The following is a 19347-nucleotide window of genomic DNA, read 5'->3' as shown; positions in this document are numbered from 1 at the left end:
AAGATGGCCTGAAATGGAAATACTCTTCTTAAGAGTTGGATGTATTTTCTAAGCAGATCCCCTGGCAACTGAAATAGCACTTCTCAATGTGGAAGCAATGATGAGATGTTTGCTTTCTTTTATAGGAGCTTCTTCACCCAGAATGAATCAATAAGGCAAGGAAGAGTCAGAAAAAGAATGAAGATGTGTGGGCATCAGGCCACCAAGCAACAAAGGGCAATTTGTGAAGATCAAGGATAATGATGAAATCGAAGTGGTTTCCCTTACCTCAGTCTTGCTTGTCATGTCACCTCTTGTCAGCGTAGCCTCATTACTATTCCACGGCAGAACACAATGTTCAACAGGAGCAAAAGGACAATGGCAGGGAATGCTACCAACACTACAGTCTGCTTCTGTGTTTTTCACTCCTTGCCATAAGGCATATTGTGCTGGAGCATCCAGCAGTGCTTAGCTAATGGAGAAACATCAAATGAACCTGGCTGCCATGGGATTAAGCCAATTGAGTTTAAATAAAACAGCACAAGCAAGATGAAGTGGGTGTTTTCCAACTGCATATGAAGACACAGAAAAATCTACCTACTGCAGCTCTTCTGAGAAATTTTCCACTAAAAACCACTCACTGGAATGATAAATCCACTGAATGCTGTTACCACCCATTGTTTTCCATCAGCAGAATCCTTTTTCACATGTTTTTAGAGTTCAAGATTTCACATGGTTTTTTTTTTCTTTGTCAAAGAAGTGGGGTTTTCCCTGTTGAAGGGGATGAACTTCTCTGGGCTAAGTCATGTACTAACTCTGAGAGGAGATGTAAATAAATAATGAACTGTTACAGGTCAGAAATTGCAGCAAGCACAACTTCTGACTGCCTGAGACCAGTTCTCATTTCAGGCACTTGGGCGAAGGCTGCACATTCTTGCAGCTTCCATAGCTGCAGCTTCTTCTGGGGATTCTGTGTAAGAGCTGTGAGTGACCCAGCTGGCACCTGCAGAGGCAAATGGAAACAGCCAGATGGGCAGGAGAAATGGGACCTGACAGTTTGGGTGCTTTTTCCAGGCAACTATCAAATCCACACCAGGATTTCAACTCATCAAGAAACAACTAATTTGGGATATGAAAATATCCTCCAAGTACCTGAAGCTGTATCATTTTGCACTAAACAGTCACTGGTTAGAATGTACAAACTGCCCTGCATCCTCTCCCCTCCCTAAGTGTCCTAGGAGCTACCTGTCCCAGCTGGGCAAGGCTTTAACACCTCCCTGTAAGGCTTTGAGGTGGGCAGGGGAGCAGCCTAGCAGCTGGGCAACATGGGCTGAAATGCCATCCAACAATGGAAGATGCTGAGTCTCCTGCATTCTAGAAGACAATGTTATCAATGTGCTGCATGTTGAGAGGGCTTTGAGGCGTATGCTACACATTATCTGAGATAATCTAACAAGCTGAGCCCCTTTCAAAATACATAGAAGAGCTGATCAGTTTTAGATCCTAAGAGAAAGTTATCAAATGTAATAGGTTCTGTGCTGTGCTGGATGATGCAACTGGGGCAATTCAAGCCATGCATAGAAGTATAACTCAGGGAATCAATATCCTCAAGTGAGGATTTTTTTGTAAGGGAGCCCTCTCAGTGGCACCATGTAGTGCTCCAATCCATGAAAATAAAGATGAACAGAGGCGACATAACATTCTTCAAACAATACAAGCTAATTACTTCAATTCTTGTTTTCAAACAGAGGCTTGGAGAGTTCAGGGCTAAACGTCTGCTGAACCACCGGCTGCCTCTTCCACTTAGCAGCCTTGCTAGAGATGAGGTGGCACCCACATGGGACATGTATCCATGTGAGCTACCATACAGAATTCCCCTCGGTGTCTCTTAGAGAATGCTGAGGGGTTTTATTGGCACCTGAGGAGTCTTACACACACCTCAGAGCAATTTAAGAGAAAAGACTTTAGAACTCCAGGGGAATCATTGCAGTATTTGCATAAAATGGCTCCTACAATGCCTATACAATACAACATAGATTATCCTCATCAGAATTTCAGAATAAGGTCATTAGATACAAACTAGCACATCTGCCCAGGCAAGGCCTGCAGGCCATGCTGGAACACTAAAACACATATGTAGAAAGAGAAAATGGCAATTCAGTCTATGTAGCTCTTTGACACATCCAGAATAAACCAATAACCCAATGCACAGGGACAACTTTTTTGCCACCTCACAAAAACTTACCTGGCAGCATAACTACCCAGTGCTGGCAGAGCTAAGGGAGTTTGAGTGCATCAACAAGGAACATACCTATAGTTCTGCACCCCTGTCAGCTGCTGCACATAGTCTGTTCGTTAAAAAGAACATTTCTGAGAGAAAACAGACATAACCACCTTCACAACACACATGAAGGTACAGTCTCACCTTGGTGGAGTTGGCATGCTAGGATCAATTGCTTGAGACAGATTTATAGTATACTTACTGTGTAAAAATTACTACTCTGGGGAATTCAAGTAGCCTGTGGTAATCAACAGAATGAAGTGCCACTGGGCTGTGAAGCTGCCTGCAGCACACATTCAGCAGAGCCAGGAATGGCCTGTGACTTACAGAGGAAAGGGTATAGCTGAGAAACTGTAGATGAGGATAAATGAGCTCAGTAATGAAGCTGTGTTCTGGGAGGTAACAACCTGAGTCAAAGGCAGGAAGGTAGCAGCCAAGTTGAAGGAATTTTGAATTATTTTAAGCAACTGCCTGAAATGCCCCCATTCTTCTATTCAATCATTTTTTATTCTGCAATGGGCAGGGCACTGCAACTCCTACAGGTCTTCTCCAGGACCATAGGTATTGTCAAGTAGAGGTAGCATCTGCACCATCTATCTGAGACTAGACAGGAGTGAGGAAAAAAGGAAAGCATTGAAAGGACGGTCTTGCTCCCCTTGTGAAGCTAGTTGGAAGTATGTCAGTCACCCCTGTGGATGTGTGGTAGAAGGGCAGAGTTGCCTTTCTGCAGCAGCCTGCATGCACAGATGATGGGGCAGATAGCTCTGGGTGAAATGAGACAGCTGGCTCACAGCACCTCAGCACTCATAGCACTGCTTCAGCTTCACTGGCCAGGCCAGGCAGCTGCAATTGTGACATCTTGTTGAACCACATTCAGAGCTGAATTCTGAGTGGCATCACTGATTAGTCATGTACCAACACTGGAGCATGGCAGTGCCCTCTTGAGCATGAAGGTCTTTGTAATGAGCACTTGTAAGTACAGCCAACAGCTGCAGGGTGATAGAGTAGGTAGCAAGAGGCCTCATAATAGATGACCACTTGGGGAAAACTGAGTATAATTGAGTCTGGCTTGTTAATGGCATTTAAAATAAAGAATCTCCCACCAAATGAATGAACAACTGCAATTCATTCCTATTATCATGATGCCATGAAGAGGAATTGCCTTCTTCTAGCAGATGCTGTTTCAAGACCAGTGGCTGAGAACAGCTGTTGCTTAACAAGGTTGTACTTTCAAGTGTTGTGGACATGCTGAGCATGACCAGGCCAACCCACCTGCATAAAGGGACAGGCATTAAGAGTCTATTTTTCCTGCATAGCTAACCAGAAAAATCTTGTGTTTCAGTCTCAAGCCTTGTTTCCTAACATTAGTGAGAAGCAGGTTGCTGCAGATGGAGAAACAATGAGAAGGGAGAATACAGGAACTCAGAAAAATGGAGAAAGATCTTCTGTATGACAGTGTTGGCAGGACTCCTAAACAAAAGGTTCCAGTCTCAAAAGCCTTTCAATGTATTCTAACAGTTCATTACACTCCTCACACTTTTCATTGATCATCAGACAGTGGTGAACAGGAGAGGGCTGTTTTTTGCCATCTTCATTTGTTGAAAGGAAGCACTGTTCTCAGGCATATGCACACACACAGACTCAAAAGCTCCATGAGGGTGTGACTAGGAATGAACTCCCCAGACTGTGGGAGCTAACTTAGCTGCAAGGTATTATGCTCATTTATAACAGACAAGGAAGTAGGGGTTTCAGTTTGGTAAGACAGATGCAAAAGGCAGATAAAATAAAATAGGAGTATAAACCCACCACTTTTACACCAGCCCCAGGGAGCTCAAGATATTTTTCTTTTGTTAAATGTCCTCTTAAAATATCTTCACTTTTAAATTTTTTTTTCTATATGGATCACATTATAGGAAAAACCTAAAATAGCTGCAGAGGTATATATTTTGACAAAATCAGACCTTTTTTCAAAAAACTGAAATGATGTGCTAAAATCTTGCCATTTAGGGGGATTGCTTTCTGTTTCAAATTACCTGCCAACTCATATTATTCTCCTGCACAAATAACTACATAGGAAAAGAAGATGGACTGAGAGCTGAAAAGTGCATATAAAAAGTTAAACCAGTAATAATTTCTCTTGGGCTGTTCGGGATAGCAAGGCTAGAAAGGTTAACAGTGGGGGGAAAAATATTTTTATAGAAGCCGTCGTTCTAAGGAATTCCCAAAGACTTCATAAATTTCAGCTTATACACAACCCACACCTAGAAATGTTATTTTACTGCTGCAGAGACACCACATCAGGGATGCTATACAGCAATTTATTAATTGCATGCAGTAAAATTGTCCATACATACAGATAGAAGCAAGATGAAAAATTACATCCATCTGAAACCATCAGAATAAATTTATGGGTGCAAGGCATCTTTACAAATAAGCTTCTTTTAAACATATGTGGCAGCTGAAAACCAGAAAACAAACACAGCCTGTTCTCCATGGAGCTAACAACATTCAAAGGCTGCTGCAATGAAGCAAGTCATTCCATCATCTTCTCTGAGGACTGGCTCAGGCACCAGGAAATAAAGCTTTCCTAATGTTCTTTCATGTCCTGTGGCTGTTTATTTGTTTGTTTTTTCATTTTCTTCATTTTCTTCTGTCTTTTATGTCTGTTGGGATCATTGTCTCCCCTGCCATTAACAGAATTGCACACAGGTTTTCACTCAACAAAACACCTACCTGCTCTGCAACAGAGGCAACTGAAAAGCAATTGTTGACTGAGGAAGACGTAAGCATTATTTGTCTACTTAAGATTTGCTAAAGATTGGTTTATAAAAGCTTGTGGTGCTTTTGACTGTGACTCAAATGCCACCTGAACCTCCTTTCTCTAGTCTTTAATCCTTTCTCTGTGATAGCTTTCAGGCTAAGGAGAGCTTCCTAGATTTTAATAACTTGATGATAAGTCACATGTGCCTGGGGACGGACCTGAAAAGCTTTAGTCTTGAATTATTCACTGATGATTAAAAAACTACCCTCATTTGATCCTTGATTCAGCAAACCTGCCTTATTTCAGAGAATTTGCAGAAAGTGAAGCTTCTCTGAAGGAAGCAGGATTCTGATGTAGGTTTGTTATATGCTGTCAGTTTTTCTGTGGCTGAAGAAGGATGGGTGAATATTCTGAAAGAAAATAAAAGGTACTGACTACCATCTCCTATCACTTCAGCGCAGCTCCACACTCCCCACAAGGAAAATACAATCCCTCTGCTCTATCAAAACTCCATCCAGATTGTCAAGGGACAACTGGGACAGCCACACTGTCAGGGAAGTATACACCAGATATAGCTGTACAGCCAAACACAGAGATGTCTTCTGCTGCACTGCAGTCACAAGAGATGCGTATTTCCTGCTATCACATTGATATGCAATGACAATGTCTCCCTCTGCTATTAGCATCAGGACAGATCTCTACCAATAATACAAATGAAGGGATAAAGAAGCCCTAGCACCCATCCTAGACCCAGTGATCCACCTGCAAGCAAATTTGATTGCACCAGGATCATCCTCTGCCTTTCAAGGAGATTCAGGTGTGTGGTTTTACCAAGCATTTCCATCTGGCATGCAGGTTTAATATCATCCCTGTGGTGTCGACATCAATCATGGGTATGCTAGATGCATTGTAGTGCTGCAGCTCTAGGACTCTAGCTGCAAACCATTTCATTGGGACAGGGTTCATAATTCCTGCCTTTTAGGATCCAGCCTCATCTAGGATGCTAAAGAATTTTCCAAGGCTGATCTCAGCCACCTCAAATGCTTAGAAGATTCTCTTTCCCTCCTTTGTCAACAAGGAATAGGCCCAGCTCACTTTGTTAACCTCCAGATGTATTTTCCAAGGCCACTTCAGCCCAAGGACAAGATCACCAGTTCTCAAAAATAATTTTCTCTTTCCAGAAACTTCTGAAAATTCTACAACTTCAAAATGAGCTTCTAAAACAACAAGGACAAAAATTCCAGTTTATATCTCTCTCTTCTCCTGCTGAAATGTGTTATCTCCTTGTTTATGTAAATAATTAAGATAGGACAGTTCCCACAGGAGAGGCTGAGGGATTTCCTGCTTCAGAACATCTGGTGGCTGATATTCAGGAGAACTTTTCCTGAAATATAGGAAAAAAGGTAAATAAATCCTTAGTCCAACTTGCTCTCCTGCACCTCAGCAACCTTCTCTCTTTCTATTACTTGTGATGAGTATGTCTCATCAGCTAGAAGTTCTGTTTGAATCCACAAAACATCTAGCAATAGTTTTATTAAAACTATCATATCCTTCTCTGCTTTTGAATACCTGTTTTACTCTAAAAATCCTAGTTAAACCCTTACAATTAGTTCAAATTTTTAACCATTTGTCCAGATGGCATCTTTGAGCCCTGTCTTTTAGATCCAATCATTTGGATCAAGAAATGCTGAACAATAAGGAAACATTTACTCTTTAAAGCAGTAAAGGGGTAAAAAGGATCAGTGGGTACAAAAGCAGGCTCTATAATGAGACACCAATCTGTTTTCCCAAAGAGTTTCTAATTCTTCAAATCCAAATGACCTGAAAAGGCCTTCTGAAGAATGAACAAATGTGGGCACTAACTTCACGGTTGGGTCTGATCTTTCTTAATAGGTTTCTCTGGGTATAAGAGAAAGACAAGATAATTTGGGAGGCAAATAGGGAATTTTGACTGTGCTTCATCACCCCTCAGTGATGTAGTGAGATTCTGCTTTCATAAACTCTGAGGGAATTCATACTAGACCATTCAGGTGTTTCTCAAGGTATACAGAGGGTTTTGATCTTTTCCAGTACCTAAGATAAACTAGTCATTCAAATCAAAAAGATATCATTCCTCTTTAAAGAAGATGAAGGAAAGATGTGATACAAGAATAAAATCTTTTGCCACTGCCATCCTCAGGTAAAGCTCCAGCATCAACAATTTCTCAGGCAAATCAAACCATTGCCTCTCAATTAATTTCTTAATTATAATAAGCATCAACTTCATATGTAATCAAAAGGCCCCATAAGACCCACGGACTTCATTGCTTTCCCACCACTGGTAAGGCTTTTGGGGGCTAAAAGGGGCTGCCTTCCCTGATGCTCAGAAGCCACACTTCTTTGATAATGATGTGCTGTATGTCCTATAGCAAGGTGCTGGAGGGTTTCCTTAAATAGGGGTAGTTGCTTGGCAGTAATCACATTCATGAAAGGAGAAGGAGTGGTTTCCTTGAGTCATTTCACTTATCTTCCAGTTATGGTGCTGATTCAGAGGTGTTTTTCTCCCTTCCCATGGCCGTTTGTCCTTTTCTGAGATGTGTTGTAGCAACTGTCGTCACTATGGTAAGAACACAGCTCCACAGCTTATTTAGAAAACTTCAGAAGCATAGAAAATTGCTGGTGAGAAGTCAAATGAGTTGTCTTCTGTTTGTGAATGGGCTAAGAAGCAGAAGATTTTACAGAGTCCTTAGGATCCAATGACATGTGTGATACTTACACTCAACACTGAGGAATATCACCAGACTGGGGAAGAACCTCAAAGTAAACCTTCATCCTCCCTCTGATCTTCTAGTTGCTGTTGTCTCCTGGGCAGAAGCTGTCCTCAGGTACTGTACATTCAGCATATGCCCACCCATCCATAGGGCTCATATTATTATATGCCAAAACTTGAACCCTGTCAGTCCACCTTTCACCTTTATGTGCGTTTGGAAGTACAAGCTGTGCCAGGTATGGCTTTTTCTCACCCCAGGATGTGCCTTCCACAAGTCCAAAGGCTTGCAGAGAAATCATGAGTCATGCTCTTGCACTGAAAAGAGCCTTCTGACAACAATTCCACAATTCCCTGTGTCTGCATGCTCCTACCCTTACTTATATTCAAAGAACAGACTTGGTGACAAAGTGTATAAGTGCAAGTCTTTTTTGGCACCTCACATCATCATTTCTTGTGGCCCACTGCTGCAGTGACCAGTGCTTCTCCAAAGCAGTGGCAAGGATAGGACCTAAAACCTTCAGGTCCTCACAAGGGCACTTACAGTGCAGGAAATTCTTTGGGTTTGGCTTTTCCCTGCCTTTATGTCTTCTTTAGAGCAATTTGTAACTTCTGTCCTTTTTCTGTCTCACATCTCCATCTTCTAAAAGAATCAGGAAATTCAACAGTTCACATTATGGAAAGAACTAATTATTTTAGCCTTTTTTTGTTTTGTTTTAAAATGTTTTTTTCCTAATGTTCAAAAGCCAGTATGTTTTACCATCTGGCAGAGTTTAATAGCCTTTTTCATCAGCCAGGACAACTCATAAAGAACACAAATATTTTGCAATTACTCGAAGGGCCCTTGGAACGTATTGCTGTAAGTATACATTGGAGACGATTGCAGGGGATTGTTAGGAACAAAATAACTTAAAACAGATGATCAAACAGAAGGGCTTTTTCCAATCTTGATATTGTCCTAACTGAATTCCCCACAGGTGCACAACTTCATAAGAATGAAGCCCCACTGGAGTACTAAAGCACAGAATGGTACATAAACTCAGAAACTCAGGAAGGGAAGTTTGAGATCTGATGATGATGACTTCACTGATTTTTCTTTGCATAAATTGTAAGCATAAGTCCTCCAAAGGGATTGCCCAACCTCTTGGACAGTTTCTTCAGAGAATATGGTACTACTTGAATTTGGGCAGTGTCAGCGTAAGCAACATGGAAGGAGTAAGTTTCTTGTAGGCAAGTTGCTAACCCCATTTGATGGACCTCTTCATTTTTACCCAGAATTTGCTTAAGAGATTTATAAATACAGGTATCATGACATCATGTTGCAGAAATCAAGTGGCTGAGGCAACCTTGACTAGATTTTGACTGCTTGAATCAAGGTCCTCTCACATTTTCACACTGCCATAGATGGTGAGGGTAAAGGGAGGCTGCAAAGGGGTATAAAGAGGTGCATATAGAGTGACTGATTGGAGCTGGGCATATGCACAGGGAGTGCATCAGACTTCTTTCTTACAATTATACATCAGGAAATTCTGCCTTGCTTTCTGTCAGAACTTCCTTCAAAAGTAATTAAAATGCTGTGCAGACACTTATGCTTTCTGGTTGTTCTTCACTTCTTGAATAACCCAAAGGTCCTGATGAAGAAGAATCCACAGGAAGAGACTCCTGATCATGCAGTATGTTCATTTACTGAGAAAGCTGCCATAAAATGGCATTAGAGACAATGAAGTCTAAACTGCTGCAGCTGAAACTGCAGCATTCTTTGTTTTCTTTCCAGAGAAGCTGCTTTGTGAGTAGACCAAGCCATGCCTCTTTGTTCCAATAGCTGCTTGTTAGAAGTCTACAGGGAACTGGCAAAGAAGGGGAGAGCTAAGTCTTGAGCAAGTTAAATATGCTTGACAGTGTGCAGTAGAGAGTAAGGAAACTTCAGAGCTAAGTAGCAATGAGAGAATAACAAGAAAGCCCCTTGCAGCTTACAAATGATGTGGGCAGGAAGTTCAGAAGACTCAGAAGAGATGCATGGACTCAGGGCTGTGGCTCAATGCCACAGCAGCACACAATGAGGCTGCAATTGTACTGCAAAATGAGTTTTTTCAGAGGTAGATTGTAGATCAAAGGCATGCCCAGTGGTTAAGTACAGCTGAGCTGCCCCTGTTGGACTTCTGTAGTCCAGGGATTTTTCAAGGAGCATGGCCAAAACAGTCACAGGTCCAGACATTCCCCTAACCATCAGCCTGCATGTAACTCTTGAAGACTTACCAGTTATTGTGGTGGCACCCAAGGCATCATCATATTAAATGTGAATTTGACAGAAAAAAATTCCTAAACAGATGTAGATGGAAGAACATCCATTCAGAAATCTATTTGTTGAGAAAAAACAAGCAAAGGAGAAAAAAACAAAAAACATCTGAAAGTAAGATCTGGTTTCAGCAGTCCTTCTGAGGATAAGGAACCTGTCCTACAAGTCCTGGCAACTGGATATGTGACTGTTGTCTCACAGCATGATCCTGAGGAAGCTGATCCAGGAAGGAGAGCCAATCTTGCACCTCCTTTCCCTTCCCTCTGCAGAACTGTTACCCCAGCCAGAAGCATACATGGCTACATTTACCCTCAGCATTTACCCTCAGTCTATATGACCAGATGGTGTTACCCTCCCAGCCCATGGCCCTGCCACAGGGACAACATCTGTATGGATAATAATTAGCAAGCTCACATCCAGCTGAGGAAATCAGGGTACCTGAATACAGCTCCCTAGCACAGGGCCTACAACCAAACCTCAAGGCCTGTCACACAGGTTTGTCTAAGCACATATTAACTCAGACAGCACCACTTGGCTATAAAACTGTCTCTGGTTTTGCATGCTGAAACAGAACAATACAAGCCAAAAACCAGATAACTAACACTGGCAGATGAGAGAGCTGTCATCAAAAGACTTTCAGAGCCCTTTCTGAAGGAAGTAAATAACCTAGTATGAATGGAGGGGAATACTTCAGCACAGCACAGGGATGTGAACTGCCTGGCATCACCCAGGAGGCTCAGAACAACCATCTCCTTAACTGTGCACAATGGTTTATGCCTTTAAGCAGAAAAGGGCTGTTAGGAGCAGAGCTGGGCATTCCCTCTTTCATGCTGAAAAGCATTCTTCACCCCAAAGCCTCCCTGGGGTGAAAGGGCATTGTGGTACCTATAGCATCACCTTTCAGATGGGCCACAGCAACAGAGAGATCAAGAATTTGCACTTTTGTTTTGTTTTGTGGCTGGAATGAAACCCTAGTTCTATTGCTTCATTCCATTGAGCAATTTTTCTACATCTTCTCTTTCAATTATTTGGATAATTTTTCCAGTTTACTGTCTTTAACTGTCACATAACATGAGTATGCTATAATAGGTGCTAAATATTTTTGTTGTTGCTATTATTACTCCTTCACAGATGACGAGTCTGAAGAAAAGAGCAGTACAAATACTAAAGAGATGCATCTCAGAATTTATTTTTGGGCACAAATATAATTTCTGTTTTCTGGCTATATGGTGACATATATCTACAGAGGCTTGTGAGCCAGTCATCATGTAGCCAGCATGTTCTGTGCTCTGTGAGGATGCATCTTGTAGCTCTACATGGAAGGGACTGCAGCTTCCCAGTGAGGTGATTTTTGGTTTGTTTAGTTTTAATGGGAACTACAAGAAGAAGAAGAGTAAAAGAATCACTGAGGCTGGGAAGTAAAGAAAGCATTCAGATGTTGAGAATAGAAACTTTCAGTTCTACTTTCAATTCTGTCTCAATAGATTTCAAGCAGACTTCCTCCAAAAGGTCAGAAGTATCCCAAGATAAGAAATGCTACTTCTCACCCAGCTCCAAATTGCCAAAATGACTGTACTTACCAAAATGGATGGAGCTACCTATTGTAAGGCAGACACATATATTCCTCACATTGCTGACTGAGGCCTACTGAAAGGCTGGGACTTTTGCTTAGTGCCATACCACCAGCCATTTTTATAAGAATTTCAGCTCCCATTTTCTCTATCCCTGTGCTAAAGCCCATGCAGGATGTTCTGCTCCTGCTGTCCAGCTCCTCTGGGTTTGATTTGTAATGCATTAGAGAGAGTTGATAAACACAGGCATATGTGAAGAGCAACAGCAACAAAAAATCCTGCTTGCCTATGGAAGGCTTATTTAAACTGATGTAAATCTCGAGAAGATTCTGCTCCTGGGAGTGGAAGTGTCAGAACCAGCCATTCAGGCTTTTGCTTTACAATCTAGACAGGTTACAGGGCGATGAATGAGAGCTCTGAATCCACCAAGAAAGCTCTTGTGGGAAAACTTAACCCTAAACTCCACTCCTATAAAGATGCCCACTGAAAGCATATTGAAAGCAAAATTTAAAATACACTACTAGATTTTCTATAAGATCTCTTACTTGACTTGTGTTAGGAAAGCTGGAGAAGGAAGGGGCAGGGAGGGATACACTGATGTGTAGCAGTAGAATCAAGGAAGAATGGCTTATAGCTTATAGCTTAGAGACAAGATAGACATTTTACCGTTCAAAGCATAGAGTAAGCAGTGACTTTATTTCACTCCTGCAGGTAAAGGATTTGGTTTATCTTTTCCTGATAATCCCACAGCTTTCTCCTGAGTTCCCTTCATAATTTTTGAAGTTCTGATTTTCTGTTTTAGTAATTTGATATTTGATTCCAAATGAGAAGTGTGGCTAACATTGATTTGCTCACTGTACTGCTTGGAACTTCATTATGTATTCATACCAGTTCAATTCCTTCCTGTTTGTTTTAATTTGCTAACATTTGCAGAAAGGGCTCTATATATAATTAATAAGGATGGAACCAATAGAGAATTGGTATTCCTAAGAGCCTAAGCAGGTCCCTTGTAGATCAGTTGCTGGTTCTCAAATTCACTTGATTACAAAATCATACAGTACTTTTTCCACACATCTCACTTGGGATCTGTGATGGGCTTGTTTGGAGATGAATGAACATGAGGTTATTGGCATAGGACCCTTGCCCCATATAAGAAAGCAAGGCAAGATAGGTGTAATTAATTAGGATGGGGATTCCAGAGGGAGAAATTAAAGCTTCACTATTACAGCAGTCCTACCCTATCATGAAAAATTATATTCTCTCCTTAAGTTTGCCATAAAGCAAGTATGGAAAGCACAGAAAGAGTTTTTATGGAAGGTCACTTCCATTTTGTGCTTTTCCTATCTTTTTCTGACACTGGGTTAAGATCTGGAAATCAGACTTACACAAATGCTGAATATTCACACCTTAATTGAAATACACTTTAACCAGCTCATCTGGGAGTTGAGGAGGAAGGCAACTTCCCCCCAAAATAATTACATCTTTGGGAATCAAAAATCAGATATCCAAAATCAACAGATAGATAGAATAAAAATACATAAAATTTGTGTTTCTCTGTGATTCAGTTGTCTCTGAATAGAAATAACAACTCTGTTATAATAACTTCTCGAAACTCACAGTGGTTTTGAGAACATGGAAATGAATAAGCACCGAAAATATCTGTAAGAAAATCAATTCTCTTTTTAAATAGGTTTGGATGGTGCAGATTAAATAAAGAAAAAGAACGCCCACTCTCTGAATACTGCAAATTTTTGTTTCCAGAACACTGATAAACCATTTTTATGCCTTTGCAGCTCATACACTGTTATTTATGTTTGTTATAAAAATGATGCACATTTGCATGCTAACCAGGTCTGTCCTTTCAATTCCTGCTCAGTGCCTGTTCAGTGAACCAAATTACAAGCACTCCTATTTTCCCACACAGTTTAAACCAAAGATGTGATAAATCTGCCATATCTCTGCCTCCTGATCCCATCTCTTTCAACAGCAAAGGGCTTCCAAAAATATTAAGGGCAGAGAGAGAAAATATTTAGCTACGGGTTCTGACCTGCTGACCCCAGGTCCCTTTCTGTGAACATTACTACAGATCTGAAGCAGTAAAAAATGAATAAATCAACCCATTTGTGCCCACCTCAGCCAGAGCAGAAGAAAAGTGATTACAGTTCTTGTGCATCAAGTGGTACGCATTTCCTTTGTATTCCTTGCCCAGCTCTTCCATAATCTTATCCACATCCTCTTCTGTGAAGTCTGTAGTGCCCAAGGCAATGGATTCTCTAGTTAAAAACAAAACATACAACAGGGAAAACAGAAAGATACAGTGAGGAGTGTGATACATACCAAGGGAGAAGGAAATGATCAGATATTGGCAAGAAGGACAGGCTTAAAATGTTATGGACATGCATATCTGAGGCTATCAGAGACTCTCGCTAACAGAATAGCACAGTAATATCCACAGCTTTTCCACAAAACAAGTTACCACAAGGCAACAGCCCTGAGATCTTCTTGCTCATCACCAGGGAACTCTCAGCTCTGGGCACCTGCTGCTATTCTGCCCATCACCCCAGAAGAGAAATTCCTATTACAAGAGAGACGATGTTTTTTCCAAAAAAAAAATTGAGAGGGTCCCCTGGGCCAGGAAGGAGAAGACTGAAAACCTTATGATAAACCTACTGCTTCTCCCAACATTCACTCAGTAGCACTTGCTCTAAAATAGCCCTCAACATAAACTGGCAGTTTGGCAAGGTCAAGCACCCCTGCCCCACAGCCCCACGGTCTGAACACCTTGAACAACACAAGAATGCAGAATCCTCTCAGACTCCTCTAGCAAACAGTCTGTCCCTTGTAACAGAGCAGCAATAAAAATAAAAATGTGGTACTCTGTGCAGTATCCACAGATGGGGAGTACTCATAAAAGGAGAAGCCTTATTTTTTTTTCCCCTGTGCATTTGCTCTGTGTAACAGGCAAAACTGGGAGCACAGAAGATTAATAAAATGGGAAAAGAGATCTGCACTCATTTGTAAGCGTGCTTTTAATCCCTGACAAATACAGTTCATCGCTGTTCCCTGTTTGCTGTACACACTCTTTCATCCACCTCTGAAATCCCTGCAGGGCTGCCTTTGAATCGGGATCATGTAAAGGATGGCAGTGAGGGCACTTACGAGGAGAGTGAAAGGAGGACCCAGAGGACAGGAGTTCCCTGCTCCCCCTACACTGATGGCTACCAGGGGCAGAGGGGAAGATGTAGAAAAGGGCCCTTACTTGAATTTAAAGGTCTCGCCAAGTTCTACCGCACTGCCAGGTGTGATCTCGAAAATCCCACTGAAAGGGTAGGGATGCCCTCCATAGGCAAACTCTGACAAGGAAAGAAACAGACTGTGAGTAACTGAATGAACGCCATGTCAGGAAAAAGTCTATGGCAGCTGTCTGCATGGCTCAACATCAGCACCAGGGGCTGGGCTATTGCCAAAATCTGTTTCAGCCAGACTCGGAAAGCTGTTTTTGCTGCCTGGTTACCTTTTGGACTGAGGATGCCCTCACAGCCTCCCTCTATGCTAGCACTACTGCTTTCCCACAGCACCAGGAAAACCCTCTGTCTCTGTCCCTATCTGAGTGGCTTTCTCTCAGTGGAAAGTTCTGCATTGAAGGCATCTGGATAAACTGTGAGAGGCTGCCAGTGGTGCTACTGAGCTGGAAGAAGCCGTTTCTAGAGTAGGGAGAAATTGAATCTTCCAGAGGGATTTACAGGCAGTGAGTGGGAAGTCTTTGCAGAAAGCCAGGCTGATTGCACTCTGCTGCCTCAGCACACAGGCCAGGCCAGGGAGTCCCTGCATGTCATACAGGCCACCCTGCATGGCCTGTGAAACACAGCCTGTGATCCTCATGGTGTCACACAGGCCATCTCACAGGGTCTGCGAAAGCCTCGGTGCTCAAGATGGAAATAACACCACAGGGGTTCTGGCTACTGCATGGCACTGCTTAAAATACCGTGAGTAGCCAAGTCATTCCCATTTAATGCTGAAAAATGAAACAAAGTCTGTGATGCTAGTTCATCCTTCCCCAAACTGCAGATGTTTTCCAGACCCCTTGACTTTTGAAATGGGTGGCTCTAATCAGCTTGTACCCCATCCAGACAATTTCAAAAGTCTTACATGACATTTTCCTTTCTTTGCAACTCTAGTTTCAAATCATCAGTTTTCAGTATCTGGAAATCCAGATTCCAAGATTTCTGGACCATACACATTCATAAAGAACTACTGGAAAAAGGATTTTTCCTGACAGGGAATTAGCACAAGCCCATCTTCAGGCCTTAAGACAACCCCTGACCCACCTCTCTTCCCCGTCCCTCGTTTCTCCCATTCCCTGTCCCACTTCTTTTATCTTCACTACAGAATGGCTTTCCAGCATTGCTCCTCCTATCCGCCTTCCTGCTACACACCTGCACAAGTTACACAGGCTGCAGTTACAGGCTGAACAAGAAGGACTACATGGCTCATAACAGACCTGCACGAGTTCCTCCTAGACTCCACCATGGACTCTGAAAAGAGCATTGGCTGAGTTTTTCAGTTTTTATTCCTCAAAACATTCCTTGCCAAAAGCTGTGAGTTTGAGATGTTTTGTTCCATAACAGACCAGCCATACAGTTGTCCCCACGTTCTGCAGGTAGTAAAAGGGAACTTCATACCTCTGCCGTAGATCTCAATGCCGGAGTGGAAGACACCAATCCCCAAGGTGGAAGTGTATTCATTTATCCAGTACTACAGTAAGAGAAAAGCCATTGGGAAGCATTAGTGGAAAAGAAACACATGGTCTTGGTCTAGGGTGTATCCCCCATCTCCCCAACTCCTCTTAAGGAGAAGAGTGAGTTTGAAATTATCTTGAGACAAACAAATTGAGACCTTACAGGCCAACAGAAGTGGGCACTGTGTTTATTCATTTGGATTGGATTAGCTCTCTGAAAAATGTTCAACTAACCCTTTCCACCAAAGGTAAAAACCTGTATTAAGATACAACTAGGCCTGAACCTACATAAACCCAGCTGCTATGGGATGTGTGATTATTTATGTATCTTCTCACTAACACCTGACACTGAGTCAGTTTTTTCAATTCACTTGCCTTATTTGATCTTCAAAATCTTCAGTAAGAGAATCCCCAATTATTTTCCACACACCTTGTAACGTCACCTCCCAGCATCCCTACTAATTAGTATGGTTTTAGGTAAAGAGATCATAGAGCTGGAGGTTTGGTGCCCCAATAGGTCAGACAAATTTTCAAGAGGAGCTGCTAAGTGACTGCACTGCTCTGGAGCCCAGCATTCCCCCAGCATTCTCTGTTTGGAACAGAGAAACACTGCAGTCCATTGCACGCATGTGATGCTCCTCCACCAAGCACTGCGCAGGGCCTGCTTCCACCACACCGTGAAGGACAGTGCAGACACCCAAACAATTCCCAGATAAGCTAATTCCGGAGTAGGAAGCTGTACAGCCATGCCAGGGCAGTGCTGCATTGGAGATAATTAGCCCTGCTCAGCATCAGTGTTTATTAGGTCAGCTGCAGAGCTGCGCTGCTACAGAAATGATATTTTCAGGCACTGAGGAAACTGCCCATGCCTGGTATATTTACAGTTCACTTCCAGCTGCTGTGCAGTGAAGATACATCTTCTAGTAACTCAGAGCAACTAAATTCTGGTTTTAATCTAGCACTGTGAGGAAAATGAGTGTTGTTCACTTGTTCCTGTACAAGGACATGACAAGCTCATTAAACTAAAATTCTCTTCTGGGTCTGGTAGCAGCTTCTTGTGGAACCAGAATAAGCTGCACCTTTCCTGTGTCTGGTGTCACTGAGCTGCCATGGTATGAGTAAGAGCCCCTCTGCTGTCAGGCAACCAGAGGTCTGCCATACTCCAACTACTGGGCTTGTACTACTTGCTTATGTATTTATGATGACTGCAGTAGCTCTGTAAGTCACCTGAAAATGTTTTCTGCAAAACCACTGCTACTGTGAAAAAACACAGTAGCTTTGATATGAAAGCCACAGTCCCAAGCCTGACTTAATGTATGGCTAATCTTGATATCTTAAACCACATCCCCAAAAATGCTTGCCTCTGGCAGTACAGCAGTTCCATTTCCCTCCAGAAAAAGCTGTAATGCTTCTTGTTCTTTGTGAGTTTATCACAAATGATGTATTGTTGCAGGAGAGCAGCAAACTGCCTGACCCCAGCTGGACCTCTGGCCACTGCAGACCTTGAACAACCTCCATTTACTTCTTCACTTGAATTATGCAAACTGCTGCTTTTAGGGTCAGGTAGCTCTCAGCCTCTGCCAGATGGGACAGCACATTAGCAGTGAACCCTGGGTTGAACACCATGCCTGGTATTTAGGGGCCCTTGCCTTCTGCTGCCCTTCCCCACAGTTCTGTTACCTAGTTGTCTGCAGCAGGAATATCCCTACTCCAACTGGGGGAGATGATAGAGGTGGACATCACACATGACACCATGGGACAAAAGCCTGTTTCCCCTGGACACAAAACCCACCATTGAGTTCCTGAATCTCCCACACCTCATTGAATCATAGAATCCTTAAGGTTGGAAAATATCTTAAAGATCATCAAATCCAGCCATCAGTCTAGCACCACCACCACTAAACCATGTCCTTAATGCCATATCCCCTCATTTTTTAAGTACCTCCAAGGATGGCACCTCCACCACTTCCTTTTACAGTCTGTTCCAATGCTTGACAACCCTTTCTGTGAGGATATTTTTCATAATATCTATTCTGAACCTCCCTTTACGCAACTTGAGGTCACTTCCATCCCGTCACTTGTTGCCTGGGAGAAGAGACCAACCTCCACCTCACTACAGCCTCCTGTCACCTGTTTGTAGAGAGCAATCGGGTCTTCCCTGAACCTCATTTTCTCCAGGCTAAACACTCCCAGCTCCCTCAGCCACTTGTCATCAGACTTACTCTCCAGACCCTTCACCAGCTCCACTGCCCCTCTCTGGACCTGCTCCAGCCCCTCAGTGTCTTTCTTGGTACTGATGGGCCCAGAACAGAGCACAGGTTTGAGGTGCGGCCTCATCAGTGCCGAGTACAGGGGGACAATCACTGCCCTGGTCCTGCTGGCCACACTGTTCCTGATACAGGCCAGGGTGCCATTGGCCTTCTTGGCCACCTGGGCACAGCTGGCTCATGTTCAGCCATCTGTCGACCAGCACCCCCAAGTCCTTTCCTGCCAGGCAGCTTTCCAGTCACTCATTCCCTGAATTAAAGCACTGCCTGGGGTTGTTGTGACCCAAGTGCAGGGCCTGGCATTTCACATTACTGCACCTCATATGATTTGCCAGAGCCCATTGATCCAGCTTGTCCAGATCCCTCTGCAGAGCCTTCCTGCCCTCCAGCAGATCAACATTCCTGTCCAACTTGGTGCTGTCTGCAGACTGACTGAAGGGGCACTCATGGGTTAATGCCTCAGATAGTCTCAGGTAGTCTCAGAGAGCTTCAGAGAAACACTAAACAATTCCCAGATGATGTGGTAAGTAGGTTGTCTTCTTCCCTCAGGCTGAGCTATTGTCTCACGGCAGTAATACAACCAAAACATGCCCAGGTCATGCCAGCTGCTTTGCTTAGAGAAGTAACTGATAGGAAGAGAAGGGAGACTTTTTAAATTAGAAATACTCTTGCCAGTTATCAAAATCAGGGCTATCTGCAGAGCCTCAT

At 42.8% G+C, this 19347-nt stretch overlaps 1 protein-coding gene across 3 annotated transcripts in view; it reads right to left on the bottom strand.

The window, feature by feature from the left end:
• Nucleotides 1-19347, bottom strand: part of LOC102112925 (deubiquitinase DESI2-like) — a 51702-nt gene that overhangs the window by 3113 nt on the left and 29242 nt on the right. For all 3 annotated transcript variants that reach the window (XM_005522534.3, XM_088057759.1, XM_088057758.1), the window contains exons 2-4: nt 16317-16389; nt 14894-14987; nt 13766-13907 (exon numbers count right to left, since the gene is read on the bottom strand). In XM_005522534.3, coding sequence (XP_005522591.1) covers nt 13766-13907; nt 14894-14987; nt 16317-16389 — 309 coding nt within the window. The remainder of the gene's footprint in view (nt 1-13765; nt 13908-14893; nt 14988-16316; nt 16390-19347) is intronic.

Source organism: Pseudopodoces humilis, chromosome 7, assembly GCF_049639895.1.
Source record: "Pseudopodoces humilis isolate 2021_Gansu_Grassland_sample_001 chromosome 7, ASM4963989v1, whole genome shotgun sequence".
Classification (NCBI taxonomy): Eukaryota; Metazoa; Chordata; class Aves; order Passeriformes; family Paridae; genus Pseudopodoces; species Pseudopodoces humilis.
Note: the sequence above shows the minus strand (reverse complement) of the source record. Positions and strands in the feature narration are given on the sequence as shown.